Source organism: Myxine glutinosa, chromosome 1 (assembly GCF_964187855.1).
Source record: "Myxine glutinosa chromosome 1, kmMyxGlut1.1, whole genome shotgun sequence".
In the NCBI taxonomy this organism is placed as follows: domain Eukaryota; kingdom Metazoa; phylum Chordata; class Myxini; order Myxiniformes; family Myxinidae; genus Myxine; species Myxine glutinosa.
In genome coordinates this window covers 150055808-150082262 of record NC_136261.1, presented here as the reverse complement: position 1 = coordinate 150082262, position 26455 = coordinate 150055808, and the positions used below count along the sequence as shown (strand labels likewise).

At 48.8% G+C, this 26455-nt stretch overlaps 1 protein-coding gene and 1 long non-coding RNA gene across 2 annotated transcripts in view; one reads left to right on the top strand and one right to left on the bottom strand.

The window, feature by feature from the left end:
* SYT12 (synaptotagmin 12) overlaps window positions 1–26455 on the bottom strand; it is a 102142-nt gene that overhangs the window by 19087 nt on the left and 56600 nt on the right. The window contains exon 6 of the mRNA XM_068119413.2: window positions 197–314. Within this exon, the coding sequence (XP_067975514.2) occupies window positions 197–314 (118 nt within the window). The remainder of the gene's footprint in view (window positions 1–196; window positions 315–26455) is intronic.
* Window positions 1–26455, top strand: part of LOC137429487 (uncharacterized) — a 37814-nt gene that overhangs the window by 8852 nt on the left and 2507 nt on the right. Inside the window, exon 2 of the long non-coding RNA XR_010984891.2 lies at window positions 397–452. This is a non-coding gene — a long non-coding RNA (uncharacterized LOC137429487). The remainder of the gene's footprint in view (window positions 1–396; window positions 453–26455) is intronic.

Here is a 26455-nt window from a genome sequence, read left to right as displayed (position 1 = left end):
AAAGTGAGCTTGCTTTGCTCCACGAGGTCTCATTTGGTGACCAGGTGACCCCACCGTACAGTATATGAACATTACCTATCAAAAGCAATGTGAACAGGAAGGCCCGGAAATGGGGCCATTGCTTAATAAAAGGGTAAAGACAAAGCCAATGGTAATGGAGAGCATGATGGAGTAAATGTTTGCTTGTCGTGCTTACCCCCGCTGCCTTTGTCCCCAGGCCAAATGATGTTATTGGCCTTGACGACCACCACAGTGAGTCGCTCAGCGGTGGGGAGGTAACTCAGGGACAGTAGTATCTCTCCACGCCACTCGGCCTAGCAGGAAGTGTTGCGGTTAGTACATATATATCAATGTTGGCACCAAATAACTTACAATGGCCTCATTGTTCTGTTCCAGGGCTGCAGGTGTCCTGCTGACAGTACGATTTGTTTATCCACACACTTGAGCACCAGGTGATTAACGCTTGCATATCGTTACACTATCACTTACATTTATGTATGTATCTGTGCGCTATCAAATAAACTATGATTATTGTCCTTCTTGTGAAACATACTGGAATCCACACACCTTTTTTCGTTTTTATCACACAAAATCACCTGGTATTTGTAACTCTTGATTTATTGTCAGTAATGAGTAAATATTGAAATGCTTTGTTATAAGCTGTTTTTATTTTCCTTAGTCAATGTAATAATACCTCGGTGTATGCTCAAGGTTATTCACACTTTTGAAAGACAGTGGTACACTTTTAGCCACCACTGTTCAAGTAAAAGAGCTTAACATTTGACCTCGACTTGTGGAACGAGCGATTAAGCCTTGCCCTATATAGTGTGGTATGAAGTGTAATCCCGTGCGATTTGCGTGCTAAAATAGATTTTTTTGCATTGTTGGATTAATTCGAGGTCAAAATATTGAAAAATAATGGGGTTGTGGTGGACACGAAAGCACTGACGTGGTGACATCACTCCGCACACCAAGTGGGGATGGGCCACGCCAGGGAGAGAGGCGTGGCCTCACGATATACACGGGGCGCGCAGCCCTGAGCAGCTTAGTGCTGCAGTTTGAGTACTTTGAATAAAGACTCTTTTATGAACCGCGTTGTCCGCGTGCTCCTTGCGTAAACATTAGCGCGCGCAGCTTCGCGCTTTATATGGTGACCTCGACGTTGGATCTGCCGTAGCGATCCTTCCGAACACGACGCCATTGCAATGGCAAACGACAAGGCAATGGCGATTAAACTTCCCGAATTTTGGGAGGCCCAGGCCGAAGTCTGGTTCGTTCAAGCCGAAGCCCAATTTCAGCTTCGGCGCCTCACCAACGACGACATGCGCTACTGCCACGTCGTCGCCTCCCTCGGGCCCAGCACGGCCGCTCGAGTTGTGTCCGTCCTTCGCCACCCACCGGACGGCCACAAGTACGAGGCACTCAAGCGGCTACTCCTAGCCACGTTCGGCCTCACGGACGACGCACGGGCCGACCGCCTTCTGGATCTCCCCGAGCTCGGCGACACGCGCCCGTCGGTCCGAATGGACCATATGCTGTCACTGTTGGGCGACGAAGCCCCCGGTTCTCTATTCCAGGCACTTTTCCGTCGCCAACTTCCAGCGCAGGTTCGCCTCGCGTTGGCCGGGACCGGGCTAACGGAACCCCGAGCATTGGCAGCCGAGGCGGACAGGTACTTCGCGGCTTCGGATACGCGGGCGAGAGTCGGCGCGGCCGTCACGGACCTCGAGGCTGATGCTGCTGATGCTGCTGATCCACAGCATCAGCTTACACAGCATACGCAGCATGCTGATATGCCCCTCGTGACCGCCGCCACGCCCCGCCCACCGCCGCGGCGAAAACCGCCAACTCCACCGGCTTGGCGGAGCCAGCCACACTCCTCCAGCTCCACCACCTGGTGCTGGTTCCACGCCAAGTTTGGCCACGAGGCTCGGCAATGTCATCCGCCATGCTCCTTCAACAGGTCGGGAAACGCCTGGGCCAGCGCTCAATAGTGGCGATGAGCGCCGGCCGTTCGAGCAGCCTGCTGTTCATAACGGACACCTTATCCGGGTGCCGTTACCTGTGCGACACGGGAGCGCAGGTGAGTGTCGTTCCCGCCGGCACGTCAGACAAGCACGCCGCGGGCGGGGGCCCCGCGCTGCTTGCCGCGAACGGGACGCCCATCCGTACGTACAGAAAACGCTGCCTCTCTCTGCGGTTCGGAGGGCAGGTTTTCCGATGGACGTTCGTCACCGCCGACGTGCCCATGGCACTGCTTGGCGCGGACTTCCTGTGCGCTAATGGGCTCCTGGTCGACGTAAAGCGCAGACGTAAAGCGCAGATGCGCAGACGTCATAGCTCAATTTTGCCAATGCGGAATCATAAAGACTGCTTGGCCTTCAAAAATGTTCTTGCATCATAATAGTGTAACTGCACTGAAGTTGTGCACCTCATATTTGTTCAGTGATCTTGACTTTCTTTTTTCAGATTGTGACATAATCAACAAAAAACACATTTGTGACCTTAACTTCAATAATTTTGCTCCAATTTTCATGTTGTCGAGTGCTATGGATAGAATGTAGATGGGGACACATTTTCTTAATTTACACTCTATCCTTAAATGTTGAAGGTCAAGGTTATATGGTCCCCCCCCCCCCCCCCTCCCATATATATACACTGCGCTCGCCTCACCAAGGGTCGATACTGAGGAACGGGCTTATTTTAGCTGAGGCTAATGACTGTAGGGGAAGGCGGGGCAAGTTGAGCATAGGGGTAAGTTGAGCCGCCACCTCCCAGCCAGTTATGAATGAGTCAGACTTTGTGGTGGCGCCATCTATAGATGCCCCATTGCATAACTCCAAATTCTGCCATATTGTTTTCTAAATTGAAACAGAAACCAGTGTTGCAGAGGGAAAAATCCAATTTTCAGCCATAAAAGTAAAAAGGTGTAAAACAGGTAAGTTCACGTTTCTTCCATATGCAGCATAGATATAATATGGATATCAGATGACAATTGTTAGTCCAGGTATGTCTCCATTCTTGTCATAGACTTTAATACGATGGATGCATAGAATATGTGTGTATGTGGAGACATCTCAGAAAGTTCAGACTGTGGTAAGTTGAGCCAGACCCTACGGGGCAAGTTGAGCCTTATGGCTCAACTTGCCCCGTAGGGTCTGGCTCAACTTGCCAACTCATGTTGGTGGAGATAATAATAATTAGCATTTATAATGCGGTTTTCCCCAAAGGCTCAAAGCGCTTACAGAATACCATATTATTACCCCGGTCATTGGATACATTGCGAGCCTGCACCACACTGGGTGTACCATCTCCACTCCCCGGGGAGCATTCCTTGCCGTGCTGCCATTTCAAGCGCTCCGAGCGAAGCTCGGGCAAATGTGCTGGCAAATCAAGATTTGTGCATTACATTGCTCGGGTTGATGTACTGAATGGAGAGGAATTTCAGTTTGAAGGTGTCTTCCTGCAGAAGGTTGCTGGAAAAGTTGGATCTGACAACCCAGTGTTTGTTCCAAACCCAAAGGATGAAGCAGGATTTGAACTGGAAGACATCGTGCGTAAGCTGCCACAGCCTAAGTGCATTGGCAGTTCTGCCCGTTGTTCTGGACAGCTTGTGTTCAATTGTGACTTGTCAGTTTGGCAGCTTAATTGACTTGATTTCTGACATGTTTTAGTTTTAGTTCCAGATCCAAATGATGAAGCTGGCATTGATGAGCAAGATATTGTGCCTTAATTGCCACAGTCTGACTGTTGGCCTTTCTGGGTGTATTTGGGACACTTTTGTTTTATTGTGACTTAAAACTGTGGCAGCTGTTTTCAACTCAATCCAGCTGCCACATTGAATTATAACCATGAACACAAGGCACATGTAAATATTTCGTTCAGTGTTGTAACAAGTACATTAAATATTTTGCAGGCAGACCAATTTTTGTACTTCAGTTATCTTTATTTGGGGCAATGATCAACTATTTGGGATACTTTTTGTTTAATTGTGACTTGAAACTGTGACAGGTGGATTGAGTTGACTTTTCTTACCACAGTTGACAATCTTGTTTTTCTATGAGAGTGACTCAATTTGTTCGTAACTGATTACTATAACCATGAACACAAGGCAATCATTTCGTTCAGTGTTGTAGAACTTTACAACATTAAATATTTTCCTGGCAAAACAATGGTTTTCTACTTTAGTTATCTTTATTTGGGGCAATGATCAACTTACCCCTATGTGGTACAACTTACCCCAGAGGTTGGATCAACTTACCCCTCAGGCGGGCAAGTTGAGCCATTTGGCCTCCGTTTTTTCAAAGGTCACAGTGACTTTCAGTGTGGGGATAGAAAGTAAGAACTAGCTACAAAATGTTTCCCAAGGATTAAATTAGAAGGCAAGATACTCATTTGTGCAAGATCATCAGTAAGTTCAGTCCTAACATTCCAAGAACAAAAACTGGCTCAACTTGCCTCGCCTTCCCCTACCTGAGTTGCTGTGTTGTCATGATTTACACCAATCATAATACAAACAATTACTTTGCACAAATGTATTTGTTGTGTTTGTGATATTACATTTTTATAGGCAATTTAGGTTGAAGATTTAGGTTGAATGTTTTTTTTTCAAGAAAGAACCCCTCAGCACATACATAGGGGAGGGGTAGGTGCAGACTGGAAGTTTGGGACGATTACACCTCACCACCACGATTACACCTCACCACCACGTAATTCAAAACACCTCACCACCACGTAATTCAAAACACCTCACCACCACGTAATTCAAAACACCTCACCACCAAGTAATTCAAAACACCTCACCACCAAGTAATTCAAAACACCTCACCACCAAGTAATTTAAAACACCTCACCACCACGTAATTCAAAACACCTCACCACCAAGTAATTTAAAACACCTCACAGCCATAAAACACGTAATAAAAACACCTCACCACCACAAAATTAAAAACACCTCACCACCACGAAATTGAAAACACCTCACAGCCATAAAACACGAAATTGAAAACACCTCACAGCCATAAAACACGGAATAAAAACACCTCACAGCCATAAAACACGTAATAAAAACACACCACCACAAAATTAAAAACACCTCACAGCCATAAAACACATAATAAAAACACCTCTCCACCACGAAATTAAAAACACCTCAGCCATAAAACACCTAATAAAAACACCTCACAGCCATAAAACACGTAATAAAAACACCTCACCACCACAAAATTAAAAACACCTCACAGCCATAAAAACACGTAAAATAAACACCTCACAGCCACGAAATTAAAAACACCTCACCACCACGTCATTTAAAAACACCTCACCACCAAGTAATTCAAAACACACCACCACGTAATTCAAAACACCTCACCACCACGTAATTCAAAACACCTCATCACCAACTAATTCAAAACACCTCACCACCACATAATTAAAAACACCTCACCACCACGTAATTACAAATACCTCACCACCATGTAAATCAAAACACCTCACCACCATGTGATTTAAAAACACCTCACCACCATGTGATTTAAAAACACCTCACCACCACGTCATTTAAAAACACCTCACTTCCTCGAAACTACGAGAAACTAGTTTCGGGAAAGTGAACATTTTTCAAAAAAAATACCCTTAGGACATACCAACGGGAGAGCTATGTGCATACCAGAAGTTTGGTACGATTTCACAAACGTTTGAGAAAGTAGTTCAGTGACAAGACAACACAACACAACACAGTACAGACGCTGCACAAATATATATATATTGTGCAGCGTCTGTCCTGTGTTGTGTTGTGTTGGCTCGGAGAAGAAAGGCGTGTCTCCACCTCGTCATAGAGGGGAGGAGTATTATATATATATATATATATATATATATATATATATATATATATATATATATATATATATATATATATATATATATATATGTATGTATATATATATATATATATATATATATATATATATATATATATATATATATATATATATATATATATATATATATATGTGTATATTGTTGTGGAAATGAGAATTGTGTTTTTTTATTGTTGTAAAAAATATCACCCTCCTTCCTCCAGGTGTTGTGTATAAAGGTCAAAGGGCATCCCTTAGTTAGGTCATATACAATCACGTTAGCCAATCATAGATTTCCTCCTTGTTGGTAGTTATTTCCTTATTCTGTGTATTAGGTTAAGGCTTTGTCTTCCATTAATTAATACTCCATTGCACCGAATTCAAATAGAGTAGATTCCCTTTCATTCCCATTCCAAAAGCCTTTATTACCAACTGCATTTGCCTCCATTGAGCACGCGGTCGGCTCGGAGAAGAAAGGCGTGTCTCCACCTCGTCATAGAGGGGAGGAGTGAGCCAGCCCTTGCTGACCAACCCAGAACGAGGGGTTTGGCTTTGAGAGGGCGTGGGGAGAACCGTCGAGTAGGTTCGCGAAGGTTGAAGGGCGTGGCATATATAACCCGCGAGAGACGCCCCCCACCTCAGATGAGTTCTGAGTTCTGCAACGAGAGACGCGCAAGAGATGAGTCCAGATGAGCTACGGAGATAAGATACGGCAGAGGAGGAGTCCGGAAAAAGCACGCGATGTCCCCACGGCGGGAAAAAGCAGGAGATTGAGGGTGAGAGATGCACAAAAGAGTCCACCGCAGCTTGTGAACAAACCGCAGCTTTGAACCAACGGCAGGTTTAGCCACCGCAGCTTGGAGCATCAACGGCGGTGACGGCAGTTGCGGCCAAGAAGCCACGTCGCCGTGCGGAGACGATTGGGGAGAGTCGGCGGCTGCTCAACTCGAGCCGGGATCACACCCACCACCCGCATCCTTCCAGCTCTGTGGACCACTTGGACCTCCCCTCCTTCTAGCCAATCGTTCCTGCCTTCATTTCCCCATTCGTGTGAGTTTGATTGTCGTCCATTTTGTGTGTCTCGTCCTGGGTATAATTAAGACTGTAGGTAAGCTAGCGTTGCACTGTGTCTCCTTGATTCCTTCTGTCTTTATTTTATTATCTTTCCTTCTTCCTTGGTTATTTTGGTCCTGTAAATAGTAGGAATACATATAGTAGCATTTTCAAACCTTTTTGCCTTCGTCTTCCTCTTCTTCACATCCGTGTCGTCTTTGTGATTTCCCTCATTGGACACCTGTGGCACGATTTCGGCCAACGTTTAAGGAATCGGGTCTAGTCTTGGTAAACGGCTCACGCCGCGGTTCGCTTCGCTCGGCGCAACATCCATTACGCTGCAGCCGTGAGCAGGGGGTGTTCCTTCGCGTACCGGGAAGCGCTGGTATTTAGGTCATAGGACTTGTGGGCCTAAAACCCTACCCAGCGCCGACCGGGCGTGGCGTCATACCCCCGGGACCACGTCGGTCAGTAACAGACGAGGGGCTTAATCCCCCCTCGATAACGGGAACCAAGGCCGACGTCGGGTTCCGTAACAATTGGTGTCGGGAGCGAGATACGGACCTGAAGCGCTTAGCGCGCTCAAATTACGAGTGGGCCGAAATTTTGTTTTAAAATTCAAAATTTGAAAATCGTGCCATGGATGGTCAAGATGATCGGATGCCGGTGGGGAAACTAGAGGAGGGGTTAGGGGTAACCCAGGACCAGAGGGAAGAAATGGAGGAGAGAAATGAGGATGTGGTTGAGGAGGTGTCAGGTGCACAAAATGGCGCCCTCGCGCACGTGGTATCAGACGCACAAAGTGGCGGCTCGCACGAGCGCGGGGTAGCCGCGCCCGCTGCACAAATAGGGGGAATTGATGTGCAGGATCTCATGGCGCAGATTAATGCAGCCATACTAATGGGGAATATGGGGCTAGAAGCCAAACTCGGGGAATTGAGAAATGATATGGGGGGCCAAATGGGAGCAATTGGGCGATTCTGCCCCGATTCTCGTCGTCCGGGCAACCCGGGTGAGGGGGCCAATTTTGCCACTAACCGCGGATGAAGAATTTGGAACTTTGGCGTGGAGCACGGCCCAGCAGGAGGATCCCGTTTTGGGGCCGGTGTTCAAATGGGTCAGATTGGGGCAAAGACCAAAGGGGGAAGAGGTCACCCCCCTCGGGGCGCAAACAAAGGCGTATTGGGCTCAGTGGCAGACCCTGGAATTGAAGGATAACATCTTATATCGCAAGTGGGTGGAGGTTCCCTCTGAGAGAACTTCCCGGCTGGTGATAGTCCCTGACAAATTTAAGACCGTCATATTACAACAGGTGCATGGTACCCGCTCCGGTGGCCATTTGGGCAGGACAAAGACAACATCTCGGGTCTGCCGGAGGTTCTATTGGGTGAATATGGGGCGCGACATACAGGACTGGTGTCGGAGATGCGACGCCTGTTCTGCCAAAAAGGGACCAGCATGGAGGATGAGGGCCCCCCTTCAATTACACCAGGTGGGGGCCCCCCTTGAGCGGGTGGCTATGGATATTCTAGGACCGCTGCCCCGCACCCGCCAAGGTAATAAGTATATCCTCGTTGTAATGGACTATTTTACCAAGTGGCCGGAGGCCTACGCCCTCCCCAACCAAGAAGCTGGGGTTGTAGCGCAGGCCTTCGTGGAAGGATTTGTATGTCGGCACGGGATTCCACAGGAGCTGCACACCGATTAGGGACGAAATTTTGAGAGCCAATTATGAAAAGATGTGTGCAGACTCCTGTCATTTCGAAAAACCAGGACCACGCCTTTGTGGCCACAATCTGACGGGATGGTGGAAAGGTTCAACAGAACATTGATACAACAACTAGCATTGTTCACCACCACCCGTCAGGATGACTGGGACGAACATCTCCCGTACTTGTTAATGGCCTACCGAACCAGCCAGCACGGAGCCACCGCATGCAGTCCAGCGTTGCTTATGTATGGGCGGGAGTTGCGGGCTCCCGCTGACTTGCTATGCGGTCCCGTGCCAGACACCACAGATATCCCGCCGAGGGAGGGTTACGCACGTCACCTGGAGGAAGGCATGGAGAGGGTCCATGCCTTCGCCCGCCGCCAGCTCCATCTGGCAGGGGCCAAGATGAAGCGCAGGTACGACGACCGGAGCCAGGGGAGTCAGTACGCCCCGGGGATGAAGATTTGGTTCTTTAATCCCCGGAGGCGGAAGGGTAGATGCCCCAAACTCACCTCCCCCTGGCAAGGCCCGGGAGTCGTCCTGTCGCAAGTCTGTGACGTGGTCATTAAGATCAAGATGGGGCCACGGGCCCTCCCTCGGATCATCCATGCCGACCGGATAAGACCTTATGCCGGCGAGCAGGCGCCCTCGTGGATCGCCTCGGCTCTAGATGCCGAGGCAGGACCCAGTACCTCTTGCGACGGGGGCTCGTAGCGTCAGAGGACTGGGGGGGATGGTAGTGAGAGATGCCCGATGTGGTGGGATGGCAACTCTGCCATCCCTCACAGCGGGCGCAAAGGAGCACTAGTTATGGGGTTTACGGCAGTGAAAACTAGCCCGGGAGGGTTAGGATATCGTGTGTAGGGACCTAGAGATTGACCATAGGTAACTATAAGTTTAAGTAGCGACAATAATACCTGTAGTGGGGACGCAGGTAGATTAGTTTGGATTATAATGACGAGGGAGCGCAATAGTTTAAAGGGGCGACTGGGAAGCACACGTTTCAGAGGGGAGTAGGTAGATGAGTGTGTGTGTGTAAAAATGTATTGTGAATTGTATTGAGCGAGGAAGTGTATGGAGCAGTGAGTGAGGAACAAGTGGGATTGCACAGGTGTGCAACTGAACAGGTGTACGGAGCAGTGTATGAGTGAGTGATGGTGATGTGTGTTGTGTTGACCAAATGGTCCAGGGAGGAAGGAGGGTGCAGGTGGCACCAGGTAAGATTGCACAGGTGTGCAACTGCAGGTGTATGGAGAATGGTTGTGTGGAATATATGGAGTATGGAATGGATGGTCGTGGAGTGAGTATGGTGGAAACTGTGGAGTGGAGTGGATGGTGCGAAGGTGTGGATGGGGGAAAGGAGGATGGACCCCATCACGAATACCCGGGGAGGGTAGTGTAAGAGTTAGGTAGAGGGTATAGGTAAATTGTGGTTGGATATTGGCATCTGTGGTGCGTGGTGGAAGAATGATGGTTGAATGGGTGCATTAGTGTTATGGAAATGGCTGGGCGTGTAGCCTGTTAGTATGTGTAGTTGGTTGAGCACTCCACCACTGTGAGGATGTCGGCCAGGTGAGGCCGCAGGTGGGCTCTGGGAGCCGGTAGATTTGTGGATGGGGCCAGAGGATCCGGAGGACGGACCCGGGTAGCCCAGTGCTAGAGGGCACCGAGGGGTGACAGAGCCAGCAGGGGCCTTCCCCAGTTAGATAGGTTCGGGGAGGAGCAGGTAAGCTCGGAGGCAACTACAGTGGTGGAGGTGTGCAGGTGGGTAGACCTGCTGGGAGAGCCACACGCCCCAGTCCTGAAATTGTGCAAGGGCACAGGGAGTTGAACCGGGGGAGTGAGACCCCAAATTGAGGAAGCACCACAGTTTGGTCAATGGGAATTTGGTTCTTAAAACCGCATAGAGTGTAAGAAGGCCAATGGTTTGGCAGGGAAAGACCCCGGGTAGTGTAAAGTGTATTAAAGTCATTTAGAAGGTAGTTAGGATGGAAATCTCCTCGCACCATCTGCATCCACTCACCTGAGATGACGTACCTCCACACCATGCCAGGTGGTTTGATTATTTTATTGTGCAAATGTTTGGAATGTGAGACGCATCATGACGTGGGTGTGACATTGTGCTGTTGTTCCATCTCTCCCTCCTTATGAGGATTGATGATGAATTGGGTGATGGCAAATTTTGGATTAGTGGGAGTGAAGACGAATTTGGTATAGGGGAAATATGGGGAAGACGAGACATTAGTGACGAATTTGTAAATGTGTAGATTGTTGTAAATATGGGGTAAGGGCAAGGGTAGAGTAGGTGACAGGGGGGGGTGACGTACGGTAGGGACGAGCTTTCTCACTTCGCTCTCCGTACGCACCTCGTCTTGCATTGCCTTTATTGATGTGTACCCTTGTGACCTTACCCCTCGCTCACCTGTCTTTCCACCCCCCTCCCCCCCTTGTCTCCCACACGAGGACTGTGCGCCACTGGCCGCCGAGGGGAGCGTGCGGGAGTCCGCCATTGTGCGCCTGAAACTCCCGCAACCAGCTGTCTGCATCGATGCACCACATTATGGACCACATGTCTGTGGCTGAGCACCACTGATGGACCCCATGGGTTGGGGCATGGCCCCTCTGCTGGAACCGGCCATGAAGGCCCGAGATCTTGCTGGCGGACCTTGGTCACAGGGCACCGATGCCACACAGGTGAACCACCCCTAGTCGGCCCTGTGGGCCATAAATAAAAAACGGACACGTTTTCTGTGCAAGTTTTATTATGTCCAAATAGGCCGCCAGTAAGAAAATGGTGAAGAAGACAACAACTGGAAGAACCATGGTCAGCAGAGGGAGCCGAAGAGGAAGACCAGCGCCAGGGGTTTGTTTAGTTATTTTTATTGAACTGTGATGACTGTGCACCAAAGGGTGCTTTGTGGTGCTTGATGGTGTTTTGGTGCGTTCTTGGTGCTTTCTGGTGCGTCGATGTAGGGCAAGCTGTCTTCCCCCCAATAAGAACAATCACAGGTCCTGGGTTGCGTGTTGTAAATAAAATAGCGTCAATTGTAAATAATGCTCCCCCATCGTAAATGTATAGTTTGAAGACAATTCCGCAATTCGGTTAGTTGTGGGCGTGAGTCTGTTAGGTAGGGTGCAATGGAGCAGCGGGACATATTTTTTTTAGTTTTAAAACTGTCACACTCAGGGTCAGGTTAAATGTAGAGGGAACTACACCTACGTGCCACACTAAAAGTAAAGGTAATAGGCCCGGGACGTGCCTAAGAGGAGGAGGGTGCAGTGTTGTGGAAATGAGACTTGTGTTTTTTTATTGTTGTAAAAAATATCACCCTCCTTCCTCCACTTGTTGTGTATAAAGGTCAAAGGGCGTCCCTTAGTTAGGTCATATACAATCACGTTAGCCAATCATAGATTTCCTCCTTGTTGGTAGTTATTTCCTTATTCTGTGTATTAGGTTAAGGCTTTGTCTTCCATTAATTAATACTCCATTGCACCGAATTCAAATAGAGTAGAATCCCTTTCATTCCCATTCCAAAAGCCTTTATTACCAACTGCATTTGCCTCCATTGAGCACGCGGTCGGCTCGGAGAAGAAAGGCGTGTCTCCACCTCGTCATAGAGGGGAGGAGTGAGCCAGCCCTTGCTGACCAACCCAGAACGAGGGGTTTGGCTTTGAGAGGGCGTGGGGAGAACCGTCGAGTAGGTTCGCGAAGGTTGAAGGGCGTGGCCTATATAACCCGCGAGAGACGCCCCCACCTCAGATGAGTTCTGAGTTCTGCAACGAGAGACGCGCAAGAGATGAGTCCAGATGAGCTACGGAGATAAGATACGGCAGAGGAGGAGTCCGGAAAAAGCACGCGACGTCCCCACGGCGGCAAAAAAGCAGGAGATTGAGGGAGAGAGATGCACAAAAGAGTCCACCGCAGCTTGTGAACAAACCGCAGCTTTGAACCAACGGCAGGTTTAGCCACCGCAGCTTGGAGCGTCGATGGCGGTGACGGCAGTTGCGGCCAAGAAGCCACGTCGCCGTGCGGAGACGATTGGGGAGAGTCGGCGGCTGCTCAACTCGAGCCGGGATCACACCCACCACCGGCATCCTTCCAGCTCTGTGGACCACTTGGACCTTCCCCTCCTTCCAGCCAATCGTTCCTGCCTTCATTTCCCCATTCGTGTGAGTTTGATTGTCGTCCGTTTTGTGTGTCTCGTCCTGGGTATAATTAAGACTGTAGGTAAGCTAGCGTTGTCTCCTTGATTCCTTCTGTCTTTATTTTATTATCTTTCCTTCTTCCTTGGTTATTTTGGTCCTGTAAATAGTAGGAATAAATATAGTAGCATTTTCAAACCTTTTTGCCTTCGTCTTCCTCTTCTTCACATCCGTGTCATCTTTGTGATTTCCCTCATTGGACACCTGTGGCACGATTTTGGCTAACGTTTAAGGAATCGGGTCTAGTCTTGGTAAACGGCTCACGCCGCGGTTCGCTTCGCTCGGCGCAACATCCATTACACTGCGGCCGTGAGCGGGGGTTGTTCCTTCGCGTACCGGGAAGCGCTGGTATTTAGGTCATAGGACTTGTGGGCCTAAAACCCTACCCAGCGCCGACCGGGCGTGGCGTCAAAGCCCCGGGACCACGTCGGTCAGTAACAGACGAGGGGCTTAATCTCCCCTCGATAATGGGAACCGAGGCCGACGTCGGGTTCCGTAACAATATACATATATATATATATATATATATGTATGTGGTGTGGTGCTGGCCGGGCCGCCGTGGCGTGGTGCTGGCGGGTTCCCCGCGGCCGTGATGCCCCCCCGCCCCCCCCCCCCACCCAACCTCCCCCCCAGAGTTTCTGGGTTTTGGAAGTTTCCCAGTGTATACCCTGGATTTGAATAGGTACACCGTATCCCTGCGTGTCGTAAGAGACGACTAAGAGGGATGGCGTCAGGAAGGGCATCCGGCCATAAAAACATTGCCTCAAAAAGAGAACCATGACAATTACAACTACATATGGGCAGCGTACAGCCCGAAGTGAAGATCGGTTTCTGAGGTTTGGGACATGGATTGTAGGGACAATGACAGGGAGATCAGGAGAAGTGGTGGAAGTATTGGTCAGAAGAAGAGTGGACATATGTTGTGTGCAAGAGACGAGATGGAAGGGAAGTGGTGTGAGAATGGTGAAGGGTAGGCAGGGACAGAAATACAAGTTTGTGTGGCAAGGGTGCCTGGAGGGCGTGAATGGTGTTGGTGTCCTGTTTTCTGAGGAGTTTGTAGACAGTGTGTGAGTGTGACTAGAGTGAGTGATAGGTTGATGATGGTGAAAATGATGATTGGAAAACTCTTGGTGAACGTCATCTCGGGATATGCTCCGCAGGTTGGTCGGAGCGATGAAGAGAAGGACAAGTTCTGGTGTGCGATAGAGAAGCTGATGGAAAACGTGAAAGATGAGGACGTTGTTGTGGTAGGAGGAGACCTAAATGGACATGTGGGAAGGAGTATGGATGGTTTTGAGGGAGTTCATGGGGGTTACGGATATGCTTTGAGAAATGGAGAAGGTGAAAGGATTTTGGAGTTTGCTGATGGAGCTGATTTGTTGATTTGTAATACTCAGTTCCAAAAAGAGGATAATAAGCTTGTTACATACACGTCAGGTGGGTCGACGACAACCGTTGACTACCTGATGGTGCATAGGCAAGATAGGGTGCACCTCCGGGACACAAAGGTGATCCCGGGCGAGGAGGCTGTTTCACAGCACCACTTGGTTGTCTGCGACATCAGGGTGAAAAGTGCAAGGAGAGCTCGGCGGTGAAGTACCAACCGAGAATGAAGGTGTGGAGGTTGAAAGAGGTGACAGTAAGGGAGGCATTAAAAGAGAGGCTGAGTAGGGTAGAGGATGATGTGGTTGAGCTTGAAAGTGGTTGGATGTCAATGAAAGCTAGTCTGTTGGGAGCCGTTGGTGAGGTATGTGGATGGACAAAAGGACCACCGAGGCACTCGGAAACATGGTGGTGGGATGACGATGTTGGAAAGAGGATGGACGAGAAGAGGAAGAAGTTCAAGGAGTGGCAGAAGGCGATGGGTACGGGAGCAGAAACAGCAGAGCATGGAAGTTATAAGGCAGCCAAGAAGGCTGCAAAGAAAGAGGTAGCAAAGGCGCAGGAGGCATGTAGGAAAATGTTCGGAGAACGCTTGGATTTGGAAGAGGGTCAGAGAGCAGTATTCAAGATTGCAAAGCAGATAGCGAAGGAGAGGTGTGATGTGATGGGGGTGAGTTGCTTGAAGGATGAAGTGGGACAAATCGTTGTGGACCCATATGGAATTAAAGGAAGATGGAAAAGATATATGGAAATGCTGTTGAATACAGAGAATGAATGGGATGGCAACATCGAGAGTAACCCAATTTTAGGACCGGCAGAGAAGATAACTGAGAAGGAAGTTGAGGAAGCGATAAAAGCAATGAAGAGTAGAAAAGCGGGAGGGCCGACGGGAGTTGTGGGAGATATGTTGAAGGCAGCAGGAAGTTGGGGTGTGAAGAGAATGACAGAGATCTGTAATCTGGCGGTGAATGAAGGCCGCATTCCAGTGATTTGGGAACTGAGTACCCTCGTCCCTCTATACAAGGGGAAAGGTGACCCTCTAGAGTGTGGCTCGTACCGAGCGATAAAGTTATTGGAGCATGGAATGAAGGTATTGGAAAGGGTGTTGGAGAGGAGGATAAGGACGAAAGTGAAGATCGACGAAATGCAGTTTGAATTTATGCCAGGAAAACGACAGACGTGCTTTTTATTGTGAGGCAGTTGCAGGAGAAGTACATGGAGAAGAGGAAGAAGTTGTTTCTTGGGTTTGTTGATCTGGAGAAAGCATTTGATAGGTTTCCACGCAAAGTATTGACATGGGCAATGAGGAAGTTAGGAGTGGAGGAATGGTTGATCAGAGTAGTGATGGCAATGTACAAAAGAGCGCGCACAGCTGTAAGGACGAAGGACGGGAACAGTGGTGAGTTTGAGGTGAAGGTGGGAGTGCATCAGGGGTCGGTACTAAGTCCACTACTATTTGTCGCTGTGATGGAGGTGCTGGCTCAGAATGTAAAGGAGGGTTTACCGTGGGAGTTGTTGTATGCAGATGATCTGGTGTTGATTGCGGAAAGTATGGATGGACTGAAGGAAAAGATGAACAAGTGGAAGGAATGTATGGAGACAAAAGGTCTGAAGGTGAATATCGGAAAGACAAAGGTGATGGCAAGTGGTAAAGCATGTGGTGAGGTGGAAAGAACTGGGAAGTGGCCCTGTGCTGTGTGTATGAAGGGTGTCAGAGTGAATTCCATTCAATGTACAATGTGCGCTGAGTGGGTTCATCAAAATTGTAGTGGTCTGAGAGGGTCATTAACCAGTGTGGCAGCTACATTCAAATGGAAGGTGTGCACAGAGGGAGCTGCAGATGGAGGAAATGTTGAGTTGGATCTTGGAGACGGCGTGAAGCTGGAAGGTGTGAAAACATTTTGCTACCTCGGAGAAATGCTGAATGGAGAAGGTGGATCAGACTCGGCAACGGTTGCCAGAGTGAGATGTGCATGGAAGAAGTTTCGGGAACTGAGTGGCATGCTGATTAGGAGGGGAGTGTCGTTCAAGCTGAAGGGAAAGGTGTATGCTGCATGTGTGAGAAGTGTTATGATTTATGGGAGCGAGACATGAGTAATGAACGTAGAGCAGCAACAAAGGTTGGAAAGGGTGGAAATGCGAATGGTTCGATGGATGTGCGGAGTATCGTTGAGAGAGAGGAAGACAAATGATGAATTGCGAAAGATGATGGGAATAGAGCCTGTGATTGATGCTGTGAAGAGGAACAGGTTGAGATGGTTTGGTCATGTGTTGAGGAAGGATGAAAGTGACTGGTTGAGAAGAGTGATGGAAATGAATGTAGAAGGAAGTAGAGGTCGGGGAAGACCGAGAAAACTTGGCCAAAGATGGTGGAAGAAGAAATGCGGGCAAGGGGGTTAACAAGAAGAGATGCAGAAAATAGGGCAAGATGGGGAAGATTGTCATGGGGACCGCAAGGCTAACCCCCGCTCTAGCAGGGAAAATGGCCTTAAAATGCATGTTGTTGTTGTTGTTGTATATATATATATATATATATATATATATATATATATATATATATATATATATACATATTGTAACGATTTTGAGAAGTGTGTAACGAATTTGAGAAGTGTAACGGTTTTTGAGAAGTGTAACAATTTTGGAGGAAGTGTAACGAATGTGAAAACGTTACAATGTGAACGTTACAAACGTACGGTACCACCCTGTTAATGTAAATAATGGTCGCAGTCAGCGTCCTAGTTAATTGCATGAAATATACACGCAGGTCACGATATATCTTTTAAATAGTGTATTTCCTTATTCCATGTAGGCTAAGTATGTGTTTTCCCACTCGATTGACTTTGCATTGTATCAAACAAAATAAGCGTAGGCCCTTCCAATTTCCCCAAAACCTCCCTTCCAATTGCCTTCCGCATTTTGGCCGGTTTTCTTCAAACCACCATTGGCCACGAGGTAAGGTTGGGGAAGAAAGGCGTGTCTCCACCTCGTCATAAGAGGGAAGGGGTGAACCAGTCCTAACAGCCAATCAACACCGCGGTGAGTGACCCGGTAGGCGTGCCCTCGGAGTCGGCGGCTTGATTTCGCTCGAGGTGATAAAAGGGACTGCTTTAAGAGATGAGCTGGAGATGACCCTGGGAGAGGAGCAAAGAGGCTGCACCAAAGAGAGGCGGTGAGATGCGAAACGCTCCAAGCAAAAGAGGAGAGGTACTCGGCAAGGAGACCAGCTTTGGAGAGACGCGCTGAAAGGAGGGAGACGGCCCCACCCCAGAAGAGGAGCAGGTGTGCCGAACCAGCGCGTGCCGTCGACCACAGCGGATACACGACAAGGGTTTCCCGCCAAAACCGCGAGGAATTGCGAACGGCGGCCTCCCGACCTTGCCTCCATCTCAAGCCTTACCTGCCTGCATTATCCCCTGTGTAAGTGTGAACGTCCTGTCCTGCTCGTTTGTCTTGGGGCTAAGTAAAAATGAATAGTGTAAGTTAAGGATTCGCTGTGTTACTGCTTCTTCCATCCATTGCTTGTGTGTGTATAATAAAACCTGTTCTTCCTCCGTATTCTTCTTCTTCTTCTTTTTCATTCTCTTTCGGTCGCTTTAGAGATTTCCCGATTGAATATCTGTGGGGCGATCGGGTCAACGTCGGGTGGAATCGGGTTTTAATCGGGGAGGAACTGTTCGGACGCGGTTAAATACACCACCGCTCGGTCAATATAACATCTAAAAGCCGCGTCAGTAACAATTGGTGTCGAGGAGTTGGATTCGGACCTGGGACTAAATTTGTTAGGCCCAAATTTTGGAACACCAATTGTACTATTAGAGTAACAATTGGTGTCGAGGAGGGAGATCGGACCCGAAATCGGACCCGAAGCGCGCTTAACGCGCTCAAAATTACAAGCTGCCGAAATTTATTTTGTTTTATAAAGCAAAACCCGAATTTTGAGATCGCGCCATGGACAATCAAGGCGATCGGATGTCGGTGGGAGAGATAGACAGGGTGGAATCGACCCAGGACCTCGGGGAAATGTATGTGGAGGAAAGGGTGGAGGAGAGTAAAGAAGGTGTGGTTGAGGGGGTATCAGGCGCACGAAATGGCGTCCTCGCGCACGTGGGTGTAGCGGCACCAAATTTAGCCGTGGTCGCGGTAGCCGAACCCGAGATGCCAATGAATTGGAACCTGTTTATGAAACAGATGATGGCCTTTATGGTAAAAACAGACGATAATTTCAAAGGGATGGAAAACAGGATGGGAAACCAAATGGGGGTAATGAGGGACGAAGCGAGGGGTACCGGTGAGAAGTTAGACAAAAATTTTGAGGGGTTAGACAACGGGATAAAAGAGGTAAAGAATGGGTTAACGGGGGTGGAAAACGGAATGGCTGCCCAGGAGAATCAGTTAGAGGGGGTGAAAAATGGGTTAATGGGGTTAGAAAATAGGATGGAGGACAAATTGCGGGAAATAGGGGAACAATCTGCCAGGGAAATCAAACAAATGGGAGAGCAAATAGAGGAGGTGAAAATCGGGGTAGAAACCAAACTGGATGCTCAGAGGGATGAATTGGGACAGATGAGGGTGGCATCTACAAAAGAGATGGAGGAAATACGACGAGGGGTAAGTGAGGAGGTTTTGGGGCTGCGCGAGGAGGTAAAGCGAGGTGAGAGGCGTATGGAGAAAGAGGTGAGAAATAATACGGCTAAGTTACAAGGGGGAATAGAAGATCTGACGGAGGAGGTGGAACAGCTGACAGAGGGACAAACTAAGTTAGTGGAGCAGGTTCAAAGGAACACTGCAGTACTCGGAGGGTTAAAGGTGACACAAAAAGAAATTAAAAACGAATTAATAGCGACACAGAGGCAATGTCAGATGGTACGGGAGGAACTGACAATGAGGGTGGACGAGGTGACAGAGATAATGGAGACAAAGGACCGGCAGGTGAGGATGCACATAGAGACGGTCACGGTAGCCCTAGAGGACGAACTTGAGGGGACGAACCGAGAAATAAAAGAGGTTAAACAAAAACTAGAGGAAGTGGAAGAAGAGGTGAGTGAAATTAAGAAGAGACGGACAGAAACTAAGAGAGAAATCCAGGAGGAGGTAATGGAATATGTACAAGGTCTGTGTTCAAATCATGATGTGATGCTCACTAACCAAATAAAGAGTTTGCAGGTGGCAAAGGAGGTGCGGAGACGAAGTACGGAGGTGAGTGGCAATGTATATGATGTGAGGAAAGCTTCAGTCGGCTTGGGGATTGGTTTGGATCCGGGTGTTCGTGAAAGGCCGTTGGTGAAGTGTGTGACAGGTCAGGTGTGCGAAAAAAGAGGTGTGCGAGAATGTCCGACCATGGGGTGTGTGAGGAAAAAGTGCACGCCGAGGAGTGAGTGTGCCGTCAGGAGTGAGCCGGTCGAAGCGCGTGTGCGAGGGGGTACATGGAAGCGCGGTGTGGTGAGTGTTACGGAGGAAGTAACGAGAGAGTGTACACCTGTGGTGAGTGTTACAGAGGATGTAACGAGAGGGTGTACACCTGTGGTGAGTGTTACAGAGGATGTAACGAGAAAGGGTACGTCTGTGGTGAGTGTTACAGAGGATGTAACGGGAGGGTGTGCGCGAGAAAGGTGTGTAACGGACGGGTGCATGAGGAAAGAGTGTGCCGTCGAGAGTAAGGGTGAGTGCGCTGTCAAGAGTGGAGGTGAGAGTAGTGAGAGTGACAAGGAGAGTGAGTTGGTTGTGACAGGTGAGCGAGGATGTACACCTGGAATGGAAGGATGCACACCTGGAATGGTAGAGCGTGTGTGGGAAGGCACATTTGAGTTGGTCGTGAGGCACGTGGTAGGGTGTGCGAATGAGAGCACACCTGTGATTGTCACAGAGGAGGTGACGGAGAAAGGGGCGCGAAGAGGTGTGTTGGTGAGGTGTGCGACCAACGAATGTGTGCCAAAGTGTTCGGTGGTCAGGTGTGTGACCAAGTCGGCGAACGGAATGAGTGTACCGAGGTGTGTAATGAAAGGTACGAGGAGAATGGGAACAGCTGCATGTATGAGCAAGAAAGGGGTAGCGTATGCATGTCAGCGTCCAGGTGAAGCGTCGACGGTAACCGGTTTAGCGGTTAGGGCGACTTATAGCCGAATCGGGCCCTCGGTGCGTGCCGGGCTACGCGTGCCGCGAGAACCAGCGGGGATCCGAGTCACGGCGGGTTCGAAAGGACCGCCGTGCGCGATCCACGCTGGGCCTCGCGTGGAGCGGCCGGGCTCCACTAGGCGGAGCGGGCGGCTGGATAGGAAGGGTCGCTATGGCGACCACGTTTTGTTGAGACGTGCCGGCAGGTCGAGATCGGGACATTGGATGGCTTCACGCCGAGGTGATGCGTGGGATCTCGGCCCGGGTAAGCCCCCGCCCCTGCCCCGAATGCGGGACGCATCCTGCCGCCAGCACAAAATAATCCGCGTTCATGGCTCGGCTGTACGAAGCCGGGCTGTAGATGTGAATTGGCGCACCGAGAGGATGTAATAAGTAGACGGATGATGATGGTAGTGATTTGAAACGAAATTTAGAAAAGTGAATAGAATTGGCAGTAAATGGAAAATTTTTGAATTGGTTGGAATTTGGACGAGCAAAATTGATAGTGAGAGACCCCCGATGTGGTGGGATGGCAAATCCACCATCCCTCACAGACGTGGGGCAAAGGAGCAATAGCTTATGGGGTGTATGGCAGTGAAAACTAGCCCGGGTGGGTTAGGTTATATTGATAGGGCCCTAGGGAAGATGACATTAGGTAACGTTAAGGTTAGTTAGTGACTGATACCTGTAGTGGGGACGCAGGTAGATTAGTGTGGATTATAATGACGTGGGAGCGCAATAGTTTAAAGGGACGACTGGGAAGCGCAAGTTTCAGAGGGGAGTAGTTAGCTGAGATGATGCCGTGTGTGTGAGGATTGAACAGGTGAGAATGGAACAGGTGTGATTGCACAGGTGTGCAACTGAACAGGTGAATGGAGCAGTGTATGAGGGAGTAGTGGTGATTGCGTGTTGTGCTGACCAAATGGTCCAGGAAGAAAGGAGGGTGCAGGTGGCACCAGGTATGATTGCACAGGTGTGCAACGACAGGTGAATGGAGGACAGGTGTGTGGAATAAATGGTTGTATGGAATAAATGGTATGGAGTAGTGGAATGGATGGTCGTGGAGTGAGAATGGTGGAAATTGTGGAGTGGAGTGGATGGTGCGAAGGTGTGAATGGGGGAAGAGTGGACCCCCATCACGGATACCCGGGGCGGGTAGTGTAAGTGTTAGGTAGAGGGTACAGGTAAATTGTGGTTGGATATTGGCATCTGTGGTGCGGGTGACAGAATGGTATGTGGATGGGTGCATTGGTGTTGTGGAAATGGCTGGGCGTGTAGCCTGTTAGTGTGTGTAGTTGGTTTGGGCACTCCACCACTGTGAGGATGTCGGCCAGGTGAGGCCGCAGGTGGGCTCTGGGAGCCGGTAGTAGTTGTTGTGGATGGGGCCCGAGGATCCGGAGGACGGACCCGGGTAGCCCAGTGCCAGAGGGCACCATGGGGTGACAGAGCCAGGAGAGGGGCTGTCCCCAGTAGTTAGGTTAGGGTGAGGAGCTAGGTAAGCGCGAGTGGCAACTACAGTGGTGGAGGTGTGCAGGTGGGTAGACCTGTTGGGAGAGGTACACGTCGCAGCCCAGAAATTGTGCTAGAGCACCGGGAGATGAATCGGGGGAGTGAGACCCCAAATTGAGAAGCACCACAGTTAGTCAATGGGAATTGGTTATTAGAACCCATAGTGTAAGTTAGCCAATGGATTGGCAGGGAAAGACCCCGGGTAGTGTAAAGTGTGTTAAAGTCATTTAGAGGATAGTTAGGATGAAGGATCTCCTCGCACCATCTGCATCCACTCACCTGAGGTGACAGGTACTCCACACCATGCCATGTTTTGATTATTTTTTATGATGCAAATGTTTGGATTGTGAGACGCATCATGACGTGGGTGTGACATTGTGCGTAATTCCATCTCTCCCTCCTTATGAGGATTGATGATGAATTGGTGATGGCAAATTTTGAAGTAAAGGGATTGTGGAGACGAATTTGGTATAGGGGAAATATGGGGAAGACGTGACAGTAGTGACGAATTTGTAAATGTGTAGATTTTTGTACATATGGGGTGAGAACAAGGGTAGGGTAGGTGACAGGGGGGTGACGTACGGTAGGGACGAGCTTTCTCACTTCGGCCTCCGTACGCATTTCACCTTGCATTGCCTTATTGACGTGTACCCTTGTGACCTTACCTCTCGCTCAATTGTCCTTCTTTTGTCTCCCACATGACCTGTGCGCCATTGGGTGCCGATGGGAGCGTGCGTGAGGTGGCCATTGTGCGCCCGAGATTCCCAGAACCAGCATGCATTGCGTTGATGTACCACTTTATGGACCGCTGTTCTGCGGCCAAGTACCACTTGATGGACCCCAGGTTCTGGGGCAGGGCACCTCTGTTGGAAACCGGCCATAGTGGCCAGGGAATCTTGCTTGCGGACCTCGGTAAGATGGCACCTATGCCAAACAGGTGGACCACCCTTAGTTGGCCCCTGAGGCCCTAAATAAAAATGGACACAAGTTGTGCTTTTTATTATTTCCAACTAGGCCGCATGAAGCCAGAAGACGTCGGAAAGAACATCGGCCCAGCAGAGAAAGAGAAGACCACCACCAGTTGTTTTGTTGTGTTTATTATGAACCATGGTGACCGCACCGGATGGTGCTTTTGGGTGCTTTGTGGTGTTTGGGTGCTTTGTGGTGTTTGGGTGCTTTGGTGGTATTGGTACTGGTGCATCGATGCAATGCGTGCTGTCTCCTCCCTCCCAACAGGAATTTCTTTCTCTTGTTCCCTAAAAAGAAAAAAAAAAAAAAAACACAGGTCCTGGGTTGCGTTGTAAATAAGAAATCACGTCATTGTAAATAATGCTCCCCACCGTAAATGTATAGTTTGAGAATAATTCCGTAATTCGGTTAGCTGTGGCTTGAGTCTGTTAGACAGGATGCAATGCAATAGGGGGACATACTTATTTGTGTTTTAAAATTGTCACACTCAGGGTCAGGTTAATTGTAGAGGGAATTACACCTACGTGTCACACTAAGTTAAAGTTTAATAGGCCCGAGGACGGACCTGAAGAAAGGGGGGTGCAGTGTAACGATTTTGAGAAGTGTGTAACGAATTTGAGAAGTGTAACGGTTTTTGAGAAGTGTAACAATTTTGGAGGAAGTGTAACGAATGTGAAAACGTTACAATGTGAACGTTACAAACGTACGGTACCACCCTGTTAATGTAAATAATGGTCGCAGTCAGCGTCCTAGTTAATTGCATGAAATATACACGCAGGTCACGATATATCTTTTAAATAGTGTATTTCCTTATTCCATGTAGGCTAAGTATGTGTTTTCCCACTAGATTGACTTTGCATTGTATCAAACAAAATAAGCGTAGGCCCTTCCAATTTCCCCAAAACCTCCCTTCCAATTGCCTTCCGCATTTTGGCCGGTTTTCTTCAAACCACCATTGGCCACGAGGTAAGGTTGGGGAAGAAAGGCGTGTCTCCACCTCGTCATAAGAGGGAAGGAGTGAACCAGTCCTAACAGCCAATCAACACCGCGGTGAGTGACCCGGTAGGCGTGCCCTCGGAGTCGGCGGCTTGATTTCGCTCGAGGTGATAAAAGGGACTGCTTTAAGAGATGAGCTGGAGATGACCCTGGGAGAGGAGCAAAGAGGCTGCACCAAAGAGAGGCGGTGAGATGCGAAACGCTCCAAGCAAAAGAGGAGAGGTACTCGGCAAGGAGACCAGCTTTGGAGAGACGCGCTGAAAGGAGGGAGACGGCCCCACCCCAGAAGAGGAGCAGGTGTGCCGAACCAGCGCGTGCCGTCGACCACAGCGGATACACGACAAGGGTTTCCCGCCAAAACCGCGAGGAATTGCAAACGGCGGCCTCCCGACCTTGCCTCCATCTCAAGCCTTACCTGCCTGCATTATCCCCTGTGTAAGTGTGAACGTCCTGTCCTGCTCGTTTGTCTTGGGGCTAAGTAAAAATGAATAGTGTAAGTTAAGGATTCGCTGTGTTACTGCTTCTTCCATCCATTGCTTGTGTGTGTATAATAAAACCTGTTCTTCCTCCGTATTCTTCTTCTTCTTCTTTTTCATTCTCTTTCGGTCGCTTTAGAGATTTCCCGATTGAATATCTGTGGGGCGATCGGGTCAACGTCGGGTGGAATCGGGTTTTAATCGGGGAGGAACTGTTCGGACGCGGTTAAATACACCACCGCTCGGTCAATATAACATCTAAAAGCCGCGTCAGTAACAATATATATATAGTTATGTTTATGGGGGGAGGGGGTTAGAGATTACCTCAGAAGAGATAAAATTGTATAGAATAGCATGGACTATGTGCAGGTAGGAAGCAAATCTCGATGTAAGAGTGTCAGGACCTGTTAGCTTAAGGATTGTGTTTGAATGTGCATGATACGGAGGGTCCTGTTTGTGATAAGATAGAGAGGGTTTAAAGTTAAAGAAACATGTTCTAAAATCTCATGTAAACATCCACCGGGCTTGCCGGGTGACATCTCTGAAAAACAAACTGCGCACCAGTCCAGAAGAACAAAGCAGAAAGCTCTGGGATTCTGCCAGGGGGTGGAGCTATAATCGTGCCCTGGATGTGGGTGGAGCCCAATGCCTGAAGGAGGGACAGAGAGTTATCAAGGGTGATGACGGAGGAGCCAGAGCTCTCGCTCGGTTCTGTGTGCAAAAATGCGCAGGAGGATTTGTGCAAGTCCTGTGAGGAAATTGCTACAGATTTTGAGGAGAGCTTGTTTATGAGAGAACTGAGAAGGATTGGTGAGATATGAGCAGGATTGGTGAGAACTGAGGAGAATTGAGTGGGAACAGTTCTAAAAGGATTGCGAGAGGTCTGAGGGGAAGGAGGAGGAGCCTGGAGAAGCAGGAACAGAACACAGGGAAGCTCACATTTTGTGAAGAGAACTGTGGAGTTCTGGGGAAAATAGTAAGGAGAGCTTTAAGGAGCTCGTCCTGTATGGCTGCCATGCTTGGCATTGGTGCTGTTCTCACTCCCCCCCTCCCCCACCCCACAACCCCCCCCCCCCCCCCCAATTGCCTGCAGAGCATGCTGTTCGTCTCCTCATCACCTCTTCTCGGGTGTAGCGTTGCCAAACCGATTTGCACAAAGTTCAGCGGTATGCCATGGTGAGGTGGGGGAATGGGGGGGGGAGGGGCTAGGGTCCAGAGACTTTAAAAGCAAGTGCCACTGGGGGAGTTAGCAGATGCCCGGGACCGACCCTTGAAGAGGTTGCGTGAAGTCTACTCGAGCTGCTGTGCGACGCTATGCCCCTAACCACCCATACACGCCTCTCCTCTATTCTTTCACACCAGGCTGCATATGGAGCTGGCCGTTTTCCTGCAAGGATGTGACTGGCTTCTTTCTTTGCAACTCTGCATCGGTTCTTGTTGTGTCCCACCAGGCACAGACAGGGTATTTCCATCCTGTCACTGTAACCTCTCTGGTTTATCTACTGTGGTGTGAGTCTGAAGGCCTTTAAGTTTGATAATTAAGGTTCCTGTTCATTCGTCGGTTTTGTGGGTGTGTATGTGCGGTAATCGGTTATGGATTTTGCTTGACCACCATTTATTGTTCTTACTTGTTGTATTCCTGTACCATGTATGCCATTTGCTTTATTAAATATACCTGGTCTCAGGGTGAATTCAGGTTGTCCTAGTCCCTCCATTGGTATTAAGGAAAGCCTGTTGAAGGTTAATTATTGGAAATGTCAGTTAAAGCCGCATGTAAAGAAAGTGCCACACACCTCTGGCTGGCTTGGCATATGCATGTTGTTGTTTGTTTGTATGATATGTATGATAAATATGTATGATAAATGTTTCATGATATTTGTTATATTATATCACCTTTATCTATCAATATTGTTGAAATGAAGATCAAATAGCTGTGTGTTGAAATATGTTGAAAAAGTCAAAACTTTACATGGGGTGTACTTACTTTTTCACGTGACTGTATGTATGTATGTATGTATGTATGTGTGTATGTATGTATATTCGAAAAACAATAATTTAATATATTCTTCAGCTTTGGATACACATTTGTCCCAAAGGAGTGGAACCGTTCATATACCTTTAGTGTACAATATTATTCAGAATGAGTACATAGCCACTGTAGGATATAACTTTTATGGCCTCAT